The sequence below is a fragment of the Lithobates pipiens genome, unplaced genomic scaffold (genome assembly GCF_037356315.1).
Source record: "Lithobates pipiens isolate NorthernLeopardFrog02 unplaced genomic scaffold, aLitPip1_a1.2 Scaffold_8, whole genome shotgun sequence".
In the NCBI taxonomy this organism is placed as follows: domain Eukaryota; kingdom Metazoa; phylum Chordata; class Amphibia; order Anura; family Ranidae; genus Lithobates; species Lithobates pipiens.
The window spans coordinates 231,161,639-231,185,143 of NW_027507903.1; the positions used below are offsets into that span (position 1 = coordinate 231,161,639).

A 23,505-nucleotide genomic window follows, 5' to 3' on the forward strand; every position below is an offset into this window, starting at 1 on the left:
TGTTCTCTGTATTACGGGACCCGACAATAGCCGCAAGTGATTTTAAAAGACTTTTTTTCCTGCACAAATGACACTTTGTGCAGGGACAGTTCTAAGCAGCAGAAACATGCGCCCCTTCACAGGCATACTATAGATACCCCCCAGCTACGAAATTTAAAGGAATATTACACTTTTATTGTTTCACTTTAATCATTATTAAAATCACTGCTCCTGAAAAAACGGCCGTTTTTAAAACTTTTTTTTGCATTGATCCATGTCCCCTGGGGCAGGACCCGGGTCCCCAAACACTTTTTAGGACAGTAACCTGCATATTACCCTTTAAAATTAGCACTTTAGATTTCTCCCATAGACTTGTATAGGATGTTCCGGCTTTTCGAATTTGCTGCGAACAGCCCAAATTGTTCACTGTTCGCTGAACAGGCGAACAGGCAATGTTCGAGTAGAACATGAGTTCGACTCGAACTCGAAGCTCATCCCTACTTGTAACGTGGATCAAGAAGGGTTGCCAGCCAATAATGATCCTTCTCCTTGATACCACGAATCCTAGGGCACTTTTGCAGGCTTTGCAGAATCAGGGAGGCAATGCACGGTAAATTTGCAGAGGCATTTGATTCCGAGTCCTCTGGGTCACTAAGAATCATATGATCTGTAACTACCTCCTCCCAGCCACGTACAACTTCTTGGGTTTCTGGGGACTGTAAACCATCCCTTGAAGACTGCTGCTGAGTGTTATCCTCTACATCCATGCTGACACAATCTTCCTCCTCCTCTTCTTCCTGTGTGTTTGGTGGGCCCGCAGGAATGCTATCTGAATAAAGAGGGCCTTGAGAGGTAAGGAAGTCCTCCTCTTCCTCCCGCTGTTCTCCCTAAAGTGCCCTGTCCATGATTCCACAAATCATGTTTTCCAACAGGAAGACTATAGGGACAGTGTCACTGATGCATGCATTGTCACCTCTCACTATTCTTGTGGCCTCCTTAAATGTTGACAGGACAGTTCATGCATCCTTGATCAGTAGCTACTGGCGTGACAAAAATAACCCAAGCTCCCCTGACCCTGTCCTGGTGCCATACTCGCACAGGTACTCATTGATGGCCCTTTGCTATGTGTGCAGCCGCTGCAGCATTACCAGCGTTTAGTTCCACCTGGAGGGCATGTCATAAATGAGGCGACCGGTGGGAAGGTTGGATTCCCTTTTAATGTCACCCAGCCGAGCACTGGTATTGTATGACCAGCGGAAATTAACACAAACTTTTTTGGCCTGCGTCAGGAGATCATGTAAGCCTGGGTACCTGCTCAAGAACAGCTGTACCACCAAATTCAGGATGTGTACCAAACATGGAACATGGGTCAAATGTCCTTGTCGGAGGGCGGAGAGGTGGTTGGTGCCATTTTCGTATACAACCATTCCTGGCTGAAGCTGGCATGGCATCAACCAATTCTGAGCCTGCCCCTGCAGAACTGACAGAATCTCTGCCCCAGTCCTGTCCCCTAGGCAGACCAACTCACGCATCTCATGGCATCTTTTAGCCTGACTGCTTGCGTAGCCCCTTGAACGCTTACAGAGCAGCGCTGGTTCAGAGGACAAATCTGCAGAAGAGGGGGTGGAGCAGAGAGCTGTGGCAAAATCACCACTAGCATTTTTGAGTTGTGGTTCTGGAACAAGCTCCAACAACACTGAACCCTGTCCTGCATCCTTCCCAGCTGGCAGCAGAGTTACCCAGTGCACGGGAAAGGAAAGGTAATGCCTGCTGGACCATGAGTCAGCGGTTATATGAACCTTACTGCTGACTGTCCTGTCCAATGAGGCCAAAACATTGCCTTCCACATGCCAGTAGATCACCGGAATGGCCTTCAGTGAAAAGAAATGGCCTTTTGGTACCTCCCACTGAGGTACAGAACATTCCACAAATTCACAAAAGGGGGCAGAGTCAGCTGAATAGGCAGCAGTTGCAGTGCTAGCAGTTTGGCCAAGCTAGCATTTAGAAGCTGAGCATGTGGATGGTTGGGACTAAATTTCTTTTTACAGTACAGCCACTGGGTAGGGAAATTTACCTGCTAAAATCAGATGGTTGTGTACTGCTAGCAGATTGGCTGCAAGTACTTGGGACACCTATTGCTATACCTTCATTCCAGTTTTTGGGAGGACTGGAGGTATAGTAGGGTTGGACATCCCAGATGAGGAGCAAGGAGAAGTCCGCCTTTTTCTTTGATGTGGGTCTTTCAAGTGCTGTTGCCAATGGACTGCATGGCAGGTCATCATATGTCTGGTTAAGCATATGGTGCCCAAGTGGCTGCTGTTCTGGCCACGCTTGATCCGCTTCAGACATAGGTTGCAAATAGCAATGGTGCAATCTGCTGCACACGTGTCGAAAAAAGCACACACCAAGGAACTTTTAAAAGTCAGCAGGGAGTCAGCAGTGCCCTGAACCTGCAGAGCTCTGTGGTGTGATGCAATAGGGTGCTGACCTTAAGCTGCTCCCTAGAGGACATACTGCCTTATTGGAGTTGTGCCTCCTCCTCTCTTCTCACACAATTACAGTCAGTGACCCCATCATCCCTCCCTCCTCGTCACTGTAGAAAACTTGACAGTATGCTGCAGCTGGAGGAACATGGCTGCCAGTTTCTTGTCCTTCTTGGGCACCCCCTCTATCTAGGCTCACGTTGCTCCCTTCCTCAACCTGGAAACCAAGATCAGAGCCTTCAAATCACTGCGCATCTTTCAGCAGCATGTACCCATTATGGTCGAATAATTCTGGGCACTCCTTCGTGCATGATGGTGGGGCTATGGAAGGAGTGGCTGTGGACAAGGAGCCAATGGAATAGACCACTTTGACAGCTGCGTTGGAAGGCAAACCACTCGGAGCCTGGTTGACAGAGGATGAGGAGGATGAGGACGGCTTTGTTATCCACTCCACCAACTCTTCTGCATGTTCTGGCTCAATAACATGGTCAGCAGCAGAAATAAAGGACAAGCATGCCCCATGGCCACCTGCATGGGATGCACCATGCCCATGACCACCACTGTTGACTGCAGACACAGAGGCTGCTTGCCCTCTTTTAGTGTCCTGTGAGCATCTGCCTCTCCTTGGTGGCCTTCCAGACATGATGCATTTTTTGTTTTGCAACACCACACTACACTGTATTAGATACCGTTTACACCACCAGAAGTGTAGTAGAAACTGTACACACTGTATTAGATACTGTGTACACTGCATGCACTCTATTAGAAACTGTACTACAGCTGTACTGTATTGTGTACTGTGTACACCAAAGGAAGTGTAGTAGAAACTGTACACACTGTATTAGATACTGTGTACACCACCAGAAAAGTATTAGAAACTGTACTACGGCTGCACCGTATTGTGGTGTTTACGTTGTATTAGATAATGTATACACCACATGCATTGTATTAGGAACTGTATAACGGCTGCACTGTATTGTATACTGTATACACCACCAGAAGTGTAGTAGAAACTGTGCACACTGTATTAGATACTGTGTACACCACCTGCACTGTATTACAAACTGTAATAAAGCTGCACTGCATTATGTACTGTGTACACCACCAGAAGTGTAGTAGAAATTGTACACTGTGATACTGTGTACACCGCCTGCACTTTATTAGAAACTGTACTACAGCTGCACTTTATTGTGTACACCACCAGAAGTGTAGTAGAAACTGATACTGTGTACACCACCAGAAAAGTAGTAGACACTTTACTATGGCTGCACTGTATTGTGTACTGTGTACACCACCAGAAGTGAAGTAGAAACTGTACACATTGTATTGGGCAATGGGGGTTATTTACTAAAGCAAAATCCACTTTGCACTGCAAGTGCACTTGAAAGTAAAGTCGCTGTAGATCCGAGGGGGCAAGGAAAATAAAAAACAGCATTTTAGCTTGCACATGATTGGATGATAAAATCAGCAGAGCTTCCACTCATTTCAGATCTACCCCTTAGATTTAGAGTGACTGCACTTCCAACTGCACTTGCAGTACAAAGTGGATTTGCCTTTCATAAATAACCCCCAATGTGTACACCCCCTGCACCGTATTAACAACTGTACAACAGCTGCACTGTATTATATACAGTGTACACCACCAGAAATGTAGTAGAAACTATACACACTGTATTAGATACTGTGTATATACACATATACACGTGACTGTACACACATATATATATATATATATATATATATATATATATATATATATATATATAATACACCACCTGAAGTGTATTAGAAACAGTATACCACAGAATGCACTGTAAATATAGGCTACACTTGATGCAGAGTATGTATACACACATGAGACTGTATATATACATATACATATATATATATATATATATATATATATATATATATATATATATATATACACACACACATACACTGCCTGCACTGACTGAATATTGAGTAAACACTGAATATATAGTCTATGCTAAATGCAGAGTATATATATATATATACATATATATAATATATATAATAGTTTAATGCAACACATTCGCTTCTTCTTTACAATGCTAGAGGAAGGAAATTGTTTTGCTGCTCTTTTTCACACACAGTTCTCACAAACTGATTTCTTTATTATATCTCATGAATAATATTAATTTTGTTTTTCGTCAGATCTCCATAATAACGTTTATAATTTTAAGATCTGCATTTTTTTTCTAGTGCTCTCCATAATATTATTTCTCGTTTTGTCTGTCAAGTCACCACAACACCATTATCTTGTATTTTTTAACCTCAAGGAGGTTGGTTGGTGTCCCTTGATAATTTGACCTTGCATTTTCTAAATGTACCTGCCTACTCACAAGCAAACTGTCCTTTTTGAAATAAAACACATAGCCAAGTATTTCTAAAAAAGAAATAGCCATTTATTCTGGGTCATAACAAAATAAAGAGGAAGGCAACCCTGGAGAAACTGGTGAAATTTGCAAAGCCTTTGCAAGACACAACACAAGACAAACCCTAATATCAAGCGGAACTCTCTTAATCTTGACCCAATATAGGCCCAATCTATACGCAGTATAGGCCACTGATGCACCAAGTTAAAATTGTACCTTCGTTATAATGATTGTCGCTTCTGTTACTCTGTCCTCCATTCACAGATCATACTTACGATGCACGCATGTTCCGCTTTATATACACTGCGCATGTGTGAAACTCTGTCTGGCCCTGATGTTCTTTCAAGTATATTCCCTGCCCCTTCTTTTTCAGCGCAGTGGGAGAGCACATGATGGAGAGACAACAGGTGCATGCGGAGGAGAGCAGCAATGACGGAAGGCCGGAGCCACAAACATCCCAATCCCGGAGGAGATTTAAGGCCTCAAATATGTCCTTTATAGAGATGTGGACATCTTGACGAGGGCCGACTATGATGGGAAGCATGGACCTTACCCAAACCCAAATCTGAGAAAGGCCAAGATCATGACTAAAGTTGTGAAGAGTCTGCACAGGAATTTTGGGGTACGATGATCAGGATCAACTGATGAAACAATGGTCAGACCTCAAATTGAGGGAGCACGATCAGTACATAAAGATCAGGGAACTGCTTCTAAAAAGTAAGTACTTGTTATGTGTTCCAATCATTTGATACTTGCATGCTACCCCATGTGTTTTTCTTTACTGTTGTACAGTTTAAAATGGCAACTTTCATATTCATGGGCACAGTAATCGATCGTAGGAAACATTGTTCGTTCCCCAACTTAACTACCTTTGTTCTGGCCTATTTGTATTAAAATAAGTTTGTTGTCTAGATGGGTTTATAACTAGAATGAAATGCAAACTTAATTCAGTGTAAGGAGAGGACACTCAAACTTTTTAGGGTGTCCCACACAGGTGCTCGAGTGGATACTAGGGGTGCTGAAATTAATCGTTGCATCGGGATTCGGGTGTCCCCAATTCGGCATCGATGCATACGGACCCGATAATCTATTGCGCGTGACGTCATAGAAACTTGCCCCGCCCCTCCCAGGAAAGCACTCCGAGCATAGTTTTATAGTGACTTTTTTTAATAAATGGCGACTTACAGTTAATGATGTGCCCCGCTGTATATGCTTTAAAAAAAAAGTGTCACTGGATTCCTGAAATTCATAGTAAATACATCCCGATAATGTGCCATGCCGAGCCCGGCCCGCCTCTCGCCTCCCTCCTCTCTCCTCTCACGTCTCTCGAGTCCTGATGTCAGTGGGGAATTCTTAGCCCCGCCCGCCTCTCTTCTGATATGATAACTATAGTCAGCGGGCGGGGCTGAGAATTCCCCGCTGACGTCAGGACTCGAGAGAAGAGAGAGGAGAGAGGCGAGAGGCGGGAGGCAAGAGGCGGGCCGGTGTTGTGCCCAGAATGGTTTCCCAGTCAAAATATGTTCCCCCTGGCTCTCGGCTCATATCGGAACTCCGCCTGTCCAGCCCTCTGCAATGCGGCTCCTCCCACTCTACCTTTGAATGCAAATCACATTTCCATCATCCCCTGTACAATACTATTAGTCTATTCTATACACATATATATATATATGTATGTATATATGTATGTGTATTACTCCATCCACACATAGTATAATATATATATATATATATATATATATATATATATATATATATATATATATATATATATATATTATACTATGTGTGGATGGAGTAATTAAGTAATGAAGTAACTATTATTAGTCTATTCTATACACACACACACTAGGTGGCCCAAGTGGAAGTGGGAGCTCATCAGTAATCGTGATGCATCGTGATGCATCGTGGAATCGAATCGAATCGTTGACCAGATAATCGTAATCGAATCAAATCGTGAGCCCAGTGAAGATGCGCACCCCTAGTGAATACTAGGGTTCTCTACATCTGTGATACTTTAACAAACAAGGGAAGTATTCCAGCTTTAGAAAGGAAATAAAATGTTCTTCAGCTTGGAACTCTGCCAAAACAGACAATTGTATGACACTTCCAAGCAATGTTTCATATTCCTATTTCTGCCCTCAAATATCTGTGTGCTAAGTATACAGATTTTTTTATTCTAATAGGGAAGAAATTGGGACATCTAAGGACACCGGGGACCCCCCACCTCCTAAAGAAGGGGAAATCCCCCACCACAAGCAGAGGATGAGGAGGGAGACGTTTATGAATTGTCATAACAACAGGTGAGTGTCTGAGACCACAGCTTCAGGTAAGGGATCTATCCCTGCATATTTATAATACATGGTGTGTTTTTTCTTTTAGATGATGTGGATGTTGTGGAAGAAGAATCTCATTTCACAAGTGAATGTGCCCAGATCCTCATCGGGGAGAGAATGGGGTACAATCATGATTTAGAAAATATAAAGGAAAACATCAATGATGTTTAACAAAAAATAAAGAACATCATTCATGTTTTAGGCAGAATCTAAAACACACAAAAATTGAACCATTTTTTCATGTATTTTTGAATTAAAAAAAAGTTTTAAAGTATTTTAAAAGCCAAATTTTGAAGATGCACACAGTGTGTCAACGTGTGCTATCTGCCATCACGGGAAATCAATGTACGCGTCTTCCTCACAACTCAATTAGGTGAGAAGAAGGGGATGCCTCCCCAAAACACGTCCATTGATTCCCCATGATGGGAGCTAGCACATGTTGACATTAGGCATGGGATCAGGAGGGAAATCCCCAGTTTGAATCCCAATTTGTGTGCAGCTTCAAAATTTGGCTTTTACAGGGGTGACATCACCCCATCTGATGAAGGCAATATCAACACAGTTTGGACATACTCATGTCTGATATTGCCTTCACTTTATCAAAGTTGAACTTTGTAAGTTCCTGAGTTGTGTATGTTATGCTTTGAAACATGCCTGTTTAACCAAAAAAAGGATATTTAGGCTCGATTCACATCTATGCATGTTGCTTTTGAGCATTTCTGCAGTGCTTTTTGCGGTGCTTGCCGCGTTTATGGACACGCATTTTTGCGGGTTTTTTTACAGTATGGTTGCTTAGCAACCATCTTTATACAGTGTGAAAAAAAGGAAAAAAAACGCAAAGCGTAAATCGCGTCAAAATCACGGTACTTGCGTTCTGGATGCGGGTCCATTGACTTCTATCACATGCAAAACACTGCATTTTGCATGAAAAAAAGTCCCCGACCCTTTCCAAAAACGCATAGGCACAAAAATGCATTGATGTGAACATGTTGCATAGGAAGCCATGTTAAAAAATTTCCCTGCATTTCTGCAAAATGCAAAATGCATCAAAAACGCATTAGTGTGAATTTAAGCCTAACAATGTGAAAAAAATGTATTTACATCAAAGATGTTGGTTTGTTCAAAAACCCTTTTCTACCGCACATGTCAATGTGCTTTGAGTAAATTTTTTCTACTCAACAATGTGTGGCTTCTTCTTTCAATGCTCAATAGAAATTTTTGTAGTAAGTTGGTGTTTACAGTGACAATGAGGGTTAGTTACTAAAGGCAAATCTACTTTGCACTACAAGTGCAGTTTCATGTACACTTTTAAGTGCACTTGGAGTGCAAAGTGGAATTTCCTTTAGTAAACAACACCCACAGTGCTTTCTAATTTACCACAATCATGCCATTTTTGTGACTCCACAAAATGTATTCATGGTGCTGAAAATGATGAGTATTTTTGTCAGTAATGCATTACATACATTAACAACAAAAACAAGGTGTGTGTAGCAGACCCAAAACATAATAGTTCACTGAAGAAGAGTTTCACCTCATGTATCAAATAAATTCCATTTGCACTATTGAAGAAAATGTCCGAAAAGAAAAGCCCATTGGAGAACCTAGGAGACAGCTAAAAGATACCCAGGCAGTAAGTCAAAAGAAATCTTCTTTCAGTTGAAGTTAAAAAATTTAGGATAAAATGTTTCTTAACCGCTTAAGGACCGCCTCACACCAATATACGTCGACAGAATGGCACGGCTGGGCACAATCATGTACCTGTACATTGCCTTTAAGTGCCCAGCCGTGGGTCACGCATGCACTCGTGACCCGGTCCTGAGCTCTGTGACCGTGGCCACAGGACCCGAGGACCCGATCCCCGCCGGTGTCCCGCGATTGGGTCACAGAGCTGAAGTGTAAACAAACCTCTCCTCTTGCTTTCTAGTGAAGCTGTCACTGATCGTCTGTTACCTGTTATAGGGAAAGACGATCAGTGACGTCGGACGCCAAGCCACGCCCCTTACAGTTAAAAAAACACACACACTTAACCCATACACTGCCACCTAGTGGTTAACCCCTTCACTGCCAGTGACATTTTTACAGTAATCAGTGCATTTTTAATCGCACAGATTGCTGTATTAATGCCAATGGTCCCAAAAATGTGTCAAAATTGTCTGACGTGTCCTCCATAATGTTGCAGTCACAATAAAAATCGCTGATCACCGCCATTACTAGTTAAAAAAAATATTAATAAAAATGCCATAAAACTATCCCCTATTTTGTAGACACTATAACTTTTGCGCAAACCAATCAATAAACACTTATTGGTTTTTTTTTTTACCAAAAATATGTAGAAGAATATGTATCGGCCTAAACTGAGGAAAAAAAATGTTTTTTTATATATATTTGGAGGATATTTATTATAGCAAAAAGTTAAAAATATTGAATTTTTTTCAAAAATGTCGCTCTATTTTTGTTTATAGCGCAAAAAATAAAAACCGCAGAGGTGATCGAATACCACCAAAAGAAAGCTCCATTTGTGGGAAAAAAAGGACGGGAATTTGGTTTGGGAGCCACATCGCATGACCGCGCAATTGTCAGTTAAAGTGACACAGTGCCGAATCGCAAAAAGGGGTTTGATCCTTTAGCTGGAAAATGGTCCGGGGCTTAAGTGTTTAAACAGTTTCTGGCAAATCAATGGCCCCCCCACCCGCAAAGTACTCAAAATACTTCTGTCTAACTTTGCAGACCCTTTGGGGAGGGGGGACAAGCCAGGACGGACAGATTCAAGCACCAAAAGGGTTTCTTGTTGAAGTCCGGCCTCAGGCCAAACTGAGGCCACATAGTTCATTGAATTTCTCCTAAAATAGTTGTGTAGAATACAGCATGCAAGGATTATATGGTTAGGTTTATATTCCACCATGTCGAATGGCATAAGGAATAGGCGGAACCGGCTGGCCATTATCCCAAAAGCATTTTCCACCACTCTTCTGGCTCTGGCCAGATGGTAGTTATAAACCCTCTAGTCGGGGTGAGGGTCCTCATGGCTTCAAAACGGTCAGCTGGTCAGAACAAACTAACAGAAAGTGCTGAAAAACAAAGGCCAGAGCTGAAAATCGAATACGTAATAGGAATACAAACCCATAAGCACAAACTGAAGAGCAGCAATGATCGGAAAAGCACTTCCTCTTTCTAGTGCCATTGTACGTGTTGTACATCGCCGCGTAGTTGACATTCACAAATACCGACCAACTTTGTTAATGCAAGACAAGTTTGAGCCAACATTCCTCAGAAAAAAAACATGGATTTTGATGTCGGAATGTGCGATCATATGTGTTAAGTACTTATCTTTAATTAATGCTCCAAAAAAACAAAAAACAAATAATGTGTTCACTCTGCCCCTCAACACACTTACTCAATGGAAATAAACACACTGATCCAAAAAAGACCCCTAAACTAATAAGCATAAAAAAAGAAAAAAATAGAAAAATTTTTTTTTTTAATTCCACCATCAACAAAACCAGGTGTCCTGTCACCCCATCCCAATTATATCAACATAAGAGAAAGACCCCCTTTATAGACAGGACTTTAAAGGTGCAGAAGAATTATTAAGGGACTTTATGGACTTTTTAGTCCCTTAATAATTCTTCTGCATCTAGTTATTCTGGACGTTGGCACTCTTTTCTACCCTTAGCCATGTTGGGGTATCCACTATGACCACTTAGTGTTTATCGATATCCCCCCTCATTTCCTTTTTTCAGGACTTTAAAGGTGACATAAACACCAAATAGTATAAAAATATTTTATTACAAAAATATAATACACTTCCATAAAAAATGTCTATACAAAGATAAGTCAAATGTATGCATGAATCACAGATACTTATAACATCTCTGGTGTAGCCAACGCGTTTCTGTTTTGAACACCTTTCTTCAGGGGTATCAACAAAGAGAGCTGTAATCGTATAGTAAATCTATCAATGAAAAACATATAATATTATAGAGAACATCAAAATAGACCATGGACAAAGGACCAAGATATATTCAGCAGTGTTCAATATCACATGCCATTTAGCATCTTATGACTTCATGCACTTTGACAAAAAAAAAGACCTACAAAGGGTCAATACACACAGGGTAAACTGGACTGACAAGACAGAGAAGGAGATCCACCTTATGTTAGGCCACAGTTGGGAGACATCAAAAATTGTTTAACCTATAGAGATCAAAAGAGGATGATATAGTAATAGTAATTTGCACATATGAATGGATGAGGGGTGAATGGGAATATATAGTGCCCCCTTTACTACATCATACTTCTTTTGATCTCTATAGGTTAAACAATTTTTGATGTCTCCCAACAGTGGCCTAACATAAGGTGAACCTCCGCAGGGTCATCCTTTGCTCTGGGTGTAGCCATCTCTCCATCGTGTCGGTCCGGTTTACAATTACAGCTCTCTTTGTTAATACCCCTGAAAAAAGGCATTCAAGCCAGAAACACATTGGGTACACCAGAGATGTTATAAGTATCTGTATATGTCATACAGTGATTCATGCATACATTTGACTTCTCTTTGTATAGACATTTTTTATTGAAGTGTATTATATTTTTGTAATAAAATGTATATATTTTTATACAACTTGGTGTTCATGTCACCTTTAAAGTCATGTCTCTAATGAGGGTCATCCCCTTATGTTAAACTAATAAGCAGGTCATAAAGAGCATTGTTATAATAGCTGCAGCTACACTGCTGCATAATCAAGGAATCAACCCCTCCCCTGTGCGTTAAAGAATACATTTACCTTTCTGAACATGTTACTGTATATATTACACCTATATATAGGGTGTTCAAAAAAAGCCAACAATACAGTGAACTGCAGAAAACAAAGTTGTATTGATCATCCAAATAAAAAAGGGATAAAATCCAACAGAAAATATGTTGACGCATTTCAGCCTCTATGGACCTTAGTCATAAGGTTTTGACTAAGGCTCATAGAGGCTAAAATGTGTCAAAATCTTTTCATGCTAGATTATACTACAACTTAATTTTCTGCAGTTCATGGTTTTGCTGTTTTTTTTTTTAAACTGTGTTGAGAAGCAGATTGTATAGGTTTAGAGCAAGGCACTGGTATTAAATTTTCCTAATTAAGGTGAGCTGACTGGGTTATAGTGCTGACTTAGGGTGTAACATGTATCACGTTGAACACATTCAGCATCTACCCATCCCCCTTTCCTCATGACAGTGGGCAGGGCAGAAGATTCTCTCCGCACCCGCTGTCACAATTTGAAAACAGCACAGCTGTGTGCGGCTCTGCGTCACTCATTCACAGAATCCTGTGAATAAACAAACTATAAGTCTCTAATGTTCTCAATCAGGGAAGGGCCACGGGAAACATGAAAGCACAGGGTCGCACCTCACCTAATACACTGCAAGTTGAGAGTGTATTGCCTGTGTAAGTCAGTCTAAGTCGGAGGAGCATAGAGACTGGCAGTCTCTTCAAGCTCCTTTGCATTACCGATTTATTTGCACAGTGTAAGAAAGAGATCACTATCTTTGCCTAATCTGAATTAAGACAGGCATACACATTGGTGAGTGCAATTCCTCAGGTGTGGTGATGGAGCACTATGAGAGATAACCTTTAATTTAGTTTTTTACTGGATGCTATTAGGGGCTAAAGATAAACATTGTTTCTGAATGTTTTTTTTCATTAAATGATTGCACCACACATTTGATTGGATTTTCACAGATATTTTTCATTTAGGGAAACTATCTTGCTTGTACACAGGATTTTATGTTTGATATATTTGCCTGATGGTATTATATTAGTAGCAGTAGGATAGAGGGCAAAGGAAGGGGGTATTAAATGCACTTGGCCAGACTCCTACCCCCTGCACAAAACCTCTATGCAGACCTCAACTATAGTGGGATGATGAGGACACAGGGGTTTATGAGAAACCCAACAGCTCCAAATAATACAGACAGAACACTTTATATAAAATCAGTCTGCTAAGAGCAAAAGGTCAAAGTATGCCAAAGTCCATTTATAATTAGTCCAGCAATACCAGGTAGAAGTAAATTTGGACATGTTTTCCTTGGAAATATTAATCAATCTTTTACATGATATTTATTCCCCTGACTCAGATCTCAACACTGAATGTGTCTATTTGAGTGCCAACGGCAAGGAATCATGTTGCATTGATCATGAACATTGCTAAAGATTTGCGGTAAGTGTTCCCATGTGTGATGTAGAAAATATACTGCACCAGAGAGAATTCAAGCGGATCTGTTGTAACAGCTACAATGACTTTCTAGACTTTCTTCCAGAAAAGTATCTTGGAGCACGACCACCACATATGAATCGTTGTCCCCTCTTTCATCTCACACCTCCAACAAAGATTTGGGATAGCTGAGTGAAACTTGGGGATTAGAGTGCTTTATTTGTGATAACTGGTGATTTTTACTGTCATATATTTACAGAAATGTAAAAAATTATCAGGTATCTGAAGCAAAAAGAAAAGCCATTTAAGAGAAGGTACAAAAATTGTTAGCCCTTGGGATATTAGAGGAAGCTAACAGCGAGTGTTCAAGCCCTAAAACTCTCAACCCTAAACCACTTGGCAACCCAAAGTTCTTCTGAAAATTTAGAAAGCTAAATCAAATATCCAAATCAGATGCTTGTCTGCTTTGAAGAGTTTTGGTTGGTAAAAAACTCCAGTCCAAGGTCCATGTTTTACCTGTTAATCAGACCCCACTAATTAGACAGCTGTGCATAGGCCTTTATAGTTGTGAGATGACTGAGGTTCAACGGCTCTTTTTCTCACTCTTCTCACTCTCCCTGCTAAGTGAGAGCCTACTGTTGGATGAAAGGCTGACTACTAACAGAACACTCGGTTACCGCTGCCACTACTAATTGTGCCTGTTCCACAAAAAATAAAATAAATATATGATAGATATCTATATCTCTATCTATCTATCTATCTATCTATCTATCTATATATATATATATATATATATATATATATATATATATATATATATATATATATATATATATATCTATATAGATATATATATATATATATATATATATATATATATATATATATATATACACACACACACACACAGTATATATATAGTAAAGCAAATATTGAATAACAGCCATGGTTGCAGTGACAATTACTGTTATTCTTGAGGAGTCTTACTGATTCTCCCATTGACATTTTGTCTTAACTTCTAAAGCATCCTTTTCCAAATGTATATATTTTTCTTACTGAACTGAAAAGAATATTTTTATGGCAGTTAGTTGTTCAGTGACAGGCTTCAGACAGTGTCTCGGCAAATCAATCTTCCAAGAAGTGTGTCAAGCAAAATAATAAAAAAAAAAGATGTCACTGCTGTCAATGAGAAAATTGATGTCAACTAAAATATATGTCATTATCTAATAAGAAGTATGACAGTGAATACTGCACAAATGAAGAACTCAAATCCTTCCAAAAAAAAAAAAGAAAATGTAGGGGCAGTGATTGTGCCTTCGAAAAATGTAGGGCTTCCAAAAGTAAGGGAAGATAGAGAGTACTTGATGCCACATGAATTATTTTCCCCAGTGGTAAGATTTTCAATGTGAATCTGTGTAAGGTGCTGAACAGTGATTTAGTGCACAGGACACGGGAACAAAGTTGAAAAGACTGAGATTTTATAGGAAAAGGGATTGTGTTGCAGATGGTAAACCACTGTATACTTTTACCATAAAAGCAAAATTATCAAGAAAAAGGGTCATGTCATAAAGGGGTTGTAAACCCTCAAGGTTTTTCACCTTAATGCATTCTATGCATTAAGGTGAAAAACCTCCTGTGCTGCAGCTGCCCCCTCAGAGCCCCCCTTTTACTTACCTGACCACGATCTTTCCAGTAACAAGGGCGAACACAACAGCTCCAGGCAGTGCCTTGGGTACTGATTGGATAGATTGATAGCAGTGCAGTCATTGGCTCCTGCTGCGGCCAATTAAATCCAATGATGTGGGAAATGGGGGGGTAGGGCAGAATCCCGCTGTCTGTGTCAATAGATGCAGCAGCAGGACATGGGAGCATGCCCGCAGGAGTACCCTGAGGGAGAGTGGCTCTCCAATGAGGCACTCGAGAAGAGGAGGAACCAGGAGCGCCGCTGAGGGACCCCAGAAGAGGAGGATCAGGACCACTCTGTGCGTAAGCAACTGCACAGAGGAGGTAAGAATGACATGTTTGTTATTTTATTTTTTTAAATGAAGCTTTAGATATCCTTTAAGTGTGATGTAAAAATAAAAAAGTTCCTAGACAAGAAGTTATCCTTAAAAACAAAACTGCTGGACAAAGACGAAATCCAGGATGAAACTGATCAAATTAAATTTTTGCTTGGCAAACTTTTTCAAATACTGTGTGCATTTAAAAGGTTATATTGAGTTTGCTTTGATATTGGTGATTCACAAAGTCACACAATTCACAGTCACTTAGCAGTTCAAGTCCAGAGATTCCAAGGTTCGGTGACTTTCATCACTTCTAGGTTTGGATGGCTGTATACATAGTACATGTCAAGAGCAATTCTGTCTCAAAGGGAGAATTGCTATGTAATATTGTAAATCAAGGTAGAAAATAAAAATCATAATTTAATGTAATTTATTTTATTCTGATGCTATTATTCGAGACCCAAACAACAGCTATAACTTTACATGAAAGGCAGAGAAACGAGTCTATGATTTTTACCCAGTGGAGTGGAAAAATAATTCACTTCCTCTTCTGAAATATTTGCTTGAAATAAGCTATCATGCTTCTACAGAGTTCTTTGGTCATGCCTCCCTTTGAAGCCCAGTGCAATGCTCTGCGTAAGGTGAATGCCAATAAGCCTTCTAACAACCTGAATCACTGGGTCGCCGCACATTGCAGCAGTCTATTTAATTTATAGATTTATCTTGCAATCATTCATATTGGTTTAATATTCTTATGATATAGTAATTTAACTGGTCAACTATTCATCATTGTTGGAAAATGTTAGTAGCTACAACAAATAATATGTAGTCTAAGCAGTTATTTTAGTGAAAGAATATCAGTTTAAATGCTTAGTTTACAGATAATAATTAACTACAAAATTCCCTTAGTGAATGTAAGGCCCCTTTCACATGGGACGGATCCGTAATGATCCTCCCCGTGATGATCCGCTTGCTCAGCAGGGATCGCTCCATTTATCCCCGCTGAGTCAACGGATGACAGGGCGGTCCCTGCACACTGTTCTCCGCTCTCCTCTATGGGGGATAGAAAAATAAGATTTCCTCCGTCTGCAGAATCGGACCATAGCGGAGACGGATGATATCGGGTGTCAGCAGGGATCGCTGGGATCGCTATCCAATAGGGATGCATGTATGTCCGTATTTCATCCGAAAAATGAAATACGGACATACTTTCTGCGGACATACTTTCTGCATGTGTCAAAGAGGCCTTATTGTTTTTTAGGCTTCAGAATTGATTGGTAAAAATATATAATTTTTAAATATGATAAGAAAATACATTATAGGTTCTATTAATCAATTGTTTTTACCCACAATCTACACAACTTTCACCCAAAAGCCAACCCTTTAAAAAAAATTGGAAATCCTGGTTGAAAGTGTCAATCTTGGGTGAAAATATTAATAAGTAGACCCCTATTCATATAAAACAGCAACATATTATAAGGTCTTGGTGGTCAGAATGTTATCAGAGTTAGCCATAAACACCATAGCTCCCACATGCCCTTTATTTCACGGGGCTGTCCCTTTTGGGAACCAAATTCTTATTTTCCTATTTCTTCCTCTGTTGTCTCTCTTCTTGTCTGATCTAGAGACGTCTACAAAAATACGCTATTTAACTACTAAATCTTTTTCATTAGGCCTTTAAATGATTGCATTATTTGTTAGTTTGAAAAAGTCAGTATAATGGAAAAGGGCTAGTAAAAAGGACTTGTGGGATTAACAGGCCATTTCCTTTGCCTACCTATGGTACTTTGTACTAAAAGCCGTCCCTCTTTTGATAAACAGTGATGTGTGGCTGTGCTGGGGTTTTGTTTTGCATCAGGTACTATGTACAACCATTCTTTATGTCCTCCTTATGGTTGTATATATTGACCCTTATTTACTAAAGCAATTGAGCATGTTCACTTTGTAAATTAATTTTAAACAAAAAAGGGCATTTTTGCTTTAACATTATGGGATGATTGAAGTTAGCACAGCTTTTTCACATTCACGAAGCTAAGTGAAAATGCCTTTTGTGAAGTGAACATGCTATTTTCCATTAGAAAATCAGTGATATATTGCTTGTTTTACAAGTTTCCACCCACATTCCTAAAACATAATTGTATGTTAATAGGTTTTTACTCTCTGATGTGTGTCTGTTTAAACGTGACTTGGTTCATTAACAGTGCACTTGTACTGCAATGTGGATTTTCCATTCGTAAATAACTTCCAATGACTGGTGTGATGTGGTGACTTATTTCCAACTGTAAGGTTCCATGGAGTATGATGAAACTATATAAATTTATAAACATATAGAAACATGATGACTATAGAAAAATTCAGCCTAAGAGGAAAACAGATGTAATCATACAATTACATATATGCCTGCAGACAATATGCTTTTTTCTTCTGCCATTTTATTATGTGAATAGTTCATAGCAGATCTTACTTTGCAAAGGGTCTCTTCTGCAGATATAAATAATTTCATTATTATTTGTAGCTATTACTTAAAGTACCACATTTCAATAATGCTAAAATCAGTATTGTATTACACAGAATTTGCTGGAGGCAGACAGGTTTGGTAACAGTAAATAGTTAAAATAAATATACCTTCTCACTCCCACAAAAGGCTTGCAGAGACCCATCATCACCCATAACTCATACCTCCCTTTTCCTGCAGTTATATGTGTATATTCAATACTATTGCATCTCCCATTTAAAACCCAGGGTCACTGAAAGCGTTTCAGTGTATTACCAGCACAAGCCTGTATATTTACAATACAGCTCTTGAATACAGTTCAATTGTTCTGCGAACACTTTACCCAGTAGGGAAGTTTAATGACTTTTTATTTGACTTTGTAGCAGCAAGAACCAGAACAACTGCTTTCTTTCAATAAAGTTCACAAGTTTGTTTTCATCTGCAGAGAAAGTGAAATGTGTTTCTAAGGACCAATTTCTTCCACATATTATTCTTTGGCAGGAATAAGCTGTTTGAGGTTTATACAGTCCCCCCATCGATTTAATGATATTCTCTGAGTATTGAGTGGTCAGTCACAATGAAAGGGAACAGAAATTGTGCTCCTGCATTGGCACAGAACATTAAGATGAGGTCTTTTGATCTGCAGGCTCTTGGATTTGCTTCATTTGAAATATACTCATGGTAAATCAAAATTACAGACTGTTTTCCTGTCTTTCAAATAACCACAAATGCATTTAGAAACAAAAACACTAAACCATGAAAAAGTAATTTGTGTTGTCTAATGAAACAGTGTTATTGATAATGTTTTAAATCAATAGATTCATACTGTATAACTAGGTATTTGTTTAATATGTTATATCTGAAAACTTTATAGAAAAAAGGTCACTTCACTTTGCAGTTATATCTCATTTTGGACTTACTATAGTGCAATGTTTTGGTAAATGTTATCACAGCTTCAGCTGATGCTTGGTGTCCTTAAAAGTAATATATCCTGGTTTTCACAGCTGATCATCTGAGGCCCTTCATATATAAATCAAATTCTGATGAGACTATTTGGGGATTAACTGTTGGCTTTGCAGAAGAAGTTGCACTTTGCAAGGGAATTTTCCCCAGGGCTTAGTGAATTATGAGAACCTATATAGACATCTACTATCAAGTCAAGTGCAAGCAAAAATGCAATTTTTTTACTTTATTTACACATGATTGGGTATTCTTTGCTAAATGCTGGGTAAAATTCCCTTGCAAAATGCAACTTCCCTTGCAAAGTGAATTACCTATTTACCTTAAGTAAATAAACCCCATAATGCTTTTAAAGGAAATATGTCCTGGTTTCCACATCTGATCCCTTCTGCCTGGGCTATTCTTCCCCTGCTCACAGCCAAAGCAGGGAAATTCCACAGCAGCACCAGGCTCCAGAGGCAGCAGTTTTGACTTTAACACTTTTGCACAAGATCCCCTTTTGTGAGTGTGTTTTGATTATTATGATAATAGGCAGACACAACATACTACCAGCTAACTGTAGTTTCTAGACAGAGGCAAAATAAGCAAGTGGCAAAATAGCATATGTGTCTGAAGAGCGATATCATCCATTTTTTCAAATTTATCTTTTTTCTTTGCATCGGGGCTGTGTGGAATATGCTGACTTTATGCAGTAGCTCATGGGAGTAATGACCTTTAAAAAAGTATGATATAAAATTTAAGACATGGGTCTAACCTGGTTATTCTGGAAGTCATAGTCCAATGAATATTGAAGCTTTCCAAGCTTTTCTTCTTCTTTTGGTTTTTCCTTGTCTTCTCCGTCAGTTAAACCTGTCTCAGCATCATCATCATCATCATCATCATCATCATCCTTCAATGCCTGGCAAGAAAATGCATGACATTACTAAGCTTCCTAAAAAATATAACATTATTTAACCCAAAGTGGCAAAATTCTCATTTTGGTTGTACCTGTCCATTTAAGTATGGTATATGCTCAGCAAGCAGCAATATATATATATATATATATATATATATATATATATATATATATATATTGAATATTTTGAAAAAAAAAGCATGCGGATAAAAATAATATATCTAATAATGTATGTAATATTTTGGAAAGTATAGGAGATTTAACATACTTTATTAAAGCTTTGTGAACATGCTGATAGAGTTATGACAAAAAAATTCTCATTACAAAAGTAACATAGCAAATCTATAACATTACTGCATGCAAAATATCAGGCCTCATTCAAAAAATGTAGCTGCCAGCTTCTCGTGCCTGTATAATATTTGTCAGTATGGAACTGCCAACCATGGGTACATATGCAGCGCAGAAATACATGCTATTATATAGAATGGAAGCTCATGGAATAAAGGTTTGTCTACTCTAATTAGTTAATTCTTTAGGTAAAGCCAGGCTGATCTAAATTAATCATAGTCATAATATTTCAATAAATAAGTCAGGCATTTTTGTTTTGGTAATTAAGTAATCAGTTTGAAATTTAGTATAATTGAGATTAAGTTTTGCATTTTCAACTAGTAATGGGAGGCTTACAGTATGTGTTCTTGCTGCCTTATAATAACATTTGAAAATAAATGTCACTAACCAGTATAGATCAGGACATTTTTTATAATCCTTATGTTTTTGTCTTCCATCGTTTAGCTGTGAGATATTTATATTATTTATATTTTCAGCTATCCAACTGTGAGTGCAAACGTTTGGCTATTTATACAAAGTATATATAAAGATATCCGAAAGTAATCATAATGTGGTTTTAAATACCTTCTTTTTCAGAAATGTTCCTTTTCAATCAACCCCTTTTCATACTATTGCTTTATTGCCTCAGGCCACTCTGGACCCTAAACAATTGAATAAACTGCTCTTTAAAATTCTGCTCTCTATATATATTCTGCGATGACCAGAAAAAAAATTAACTGTTGACCACAGGTTTAGTGAACAGATTGTGTTCATATTTATGTGGTGCACAGACCTGTCTAAAAAGACATACAGTAGATTTCATCTAAAGCTTTGGCATATCCACATAATGAGCACCAAGTCAACCATTTGCATAACACACAGTGTATTAAATATATTCTATTGATTGCCTGATAAGAGGAGTTCATTTTAGCATAATATTTTTGCTTAAACACACAACATGATTTGGCTTCAGAACTAGTGATATTTGCCAAGAAGCTATTCAGCAAATGAAACAACGACAGCAAAAAAAGTTCATGATAAATGTTAACTAAGGAATATATCTGGCAGAACACTGTCCTGCAACTGCCAGAATGTTAAATGCTTTTTTTATTGCCTTGTTTTAATCTTTTCTGCAAAACTGAGGTTTTACAGCACAGGGCATTCAAAAACCATTTGGTCCTCAACAAAAAGTTCAATGAATAGTTCACAAAGCATTTTTTCTACCTTGATCTAAAACTCCAACAGAATGTTGAAGATCTTCTATGTCATGGCATAGCCTTAAAGCTTTTACAAAGGTCTGCAGTGTCTTAATACTTTCCTATAACACCCCCCAAAAACTGACTGGGTTATTTAATAAAAAGTGTAAGAAATTAAGCAGAAGTAAACCATCCTATATCCCAGTGATGGCGAACCTTGGCACCCCAGATGTTTTGGAACTACATTTCCCATGATGCTCTTGCACTCTGAAGTGTAGTTGAGCATCATGGGAAATGTAGTTCCAAAACATCTGGGGTGCCAAGGTTCGCCATCACCGCTATATCCTATCCTTTTCAGCAAAGGAAGCTGCCATCTTGGACCTTGCAACTGCCATGGTGCTGCACATGTTATCACTTATGGCAAGAAAAATGTGATGCTTTCACAGTTTGGATGAGAACACAAGTAAATCTGACAGTTGGCAATCCTGGCATGCCAGGAATGTAGCTGTTTTTGAAACCATTAAATTGATGGGTTTAGTTCTGTTTTAAGTACCCATGACTGCCAATGCATTGGTGTGGTCTTGCTTCAGTAAATAATACAATAAAAATGTTATTGTTCTATAAACTTTCTTGCTCATGTGCACCTTACTTTTGCTTGGTATAAAATGACCTGTTGAATTTGATGCTAATACACACTGGAACTTAGCTGCCTTTTAATGAGCCTGGGTTTCTGGTGTGTCCCCTCTACATATACATATTATATATATATATATATATATATATATATATATATATCCCATTGTTTGCAAATTCATGTAGCAAAAACTTTAGTTTTTAAAGCTAAATGTTAACCACTTGTTGACCAGCCGCCGTCATTATACTGCAGCAAGTCGGCACAATCCCGCGAACCATCGTAGCTGTATGTTGGCTCCTTTAAGCGGGATAGCAGGCACATGAATGCGCCCGCTGCACTGCAGGGTGCCAATGCTCATGACTGTTCTGTGAGAAGAGGAGATGCAGATTGTAAGTTCCTAATAGCTAAGAACCAAGATCTGTCATCTCCTATAGTCAGTTCCCTCCCCCTACAGTTAGAACACACACTAGGGAACACAGTTAACCCCTTGATCGCCCCCTAGTGTTAACCCCTTCCCTGCCAGTGACATTTATACAGTAATCAGTGCATTTTTATAGCACTGATCGCTGTATAGTTGCCAATCATCTCAAAAACTTGTCAAACATGTCCGATGTGTCCGCCATAATATTGCCGTCCCATTAAAAATCACAGACCGCCGCCATTACTAGTAAAAAAAAATAATAATAAAAATGCCATAAATCTACCCCTTATTTTGTAGACACTATAACTTTTGTGCAAACCAATCAATATACGTTTATTGCATTTTTTATTACCAAAAATCTGTAAAAGAAAACATATGGGCCTAAACTGAGAAAAAAAATTGCTTTTTTTTCAAAAAAAATTGCTTTTTTTTCAAAAAAAATCGGGGATATTTATTAAAGCAAAAAAGTACAAAATATTGAATTTTTTTCAAAATGTTTGCTCTTTTTTTCTTTATAGCACAAAAAATAAAAACCACAGAGATGATCAAATACCACCAAAAGAAAGCTCTATTTGTGGGAAAAAAAAGGACTTCAATTTTGTTTGGGTACAATTGTCAGTTAAAGAGGTGCAGTGCCGTATTGCAAACAATGGCCTGCTCATTGAGCAGCCAAATTTTCCGGGGCTGAAGTGGTTAATTTAGACTTTTGCGCTGACTAACTGGTAAATGTGCTGGATAATTTTGTTCTAGTGTAAACTGCCCTGTCCACGTGTGCCTTAATTTTGTAAGACATAATTTGATCTGAGTGGTTGCCAATATTACTCTGCATATTTTGGTATGTGAATGTAGATTCGATAATGAGTTTGTACTGTTTACGAATAATGTCCAGTAAGGCAGGCCATATGCGGTGCAAATTTATTTCATGCAACCACGGGTTGCAAGAAAGAAATTTGCAGTTCCCTCCATCAAACACAGACAGTGTTGGTGTGGGACTCCCACCTGCTGGGCCACTTGCTTCTCCAGGTGGAGGGGCAAGCAGGGTAAGCTGTCCCCGCTGGGAGAGAAGAGTGATTATCACTAGGGGCTAAAGCTGCTGCTAGCGATAACCACAAGAAAAAGCGGCAGGCTGGTTGTACCCAAATTGATCAATCAACTTGGTATATTCAGCCTGCCTATTAATGGT

The 23,505-nt window shown here is 39.0% G+C and overlaps 1 protein-coding gene across 6 annotated transcripts in view; it reads right to left on the reverse strand.

The window, feature by feature from the left end:
- Window positions 1–23,505, reverse strand: part of SYT1 (synaptotagmin 1) — an 834,437-nt gene that overhangs the window by 194,369 nt on the left and 616,563 nt on the right. For 4 of the 6 annotated variants that reach the window (XM_077473911.1, XM_077473909.1, XM_077473910.1 and 1 more), the window contains one exon: window positions 19,604–19,747. In XM_077473911.1, the coding sequence (XP_077330037.1) occupies window positions 19,604–19,747 (144 nt within the window). The remainder of the gene's footprint in view (window positions 1–19,603; window positions 19,748–23,505) is intronic. The other 2 variants (XM_077473912.1, XM_077473913.1) reach the window with 2 other exon arrangements.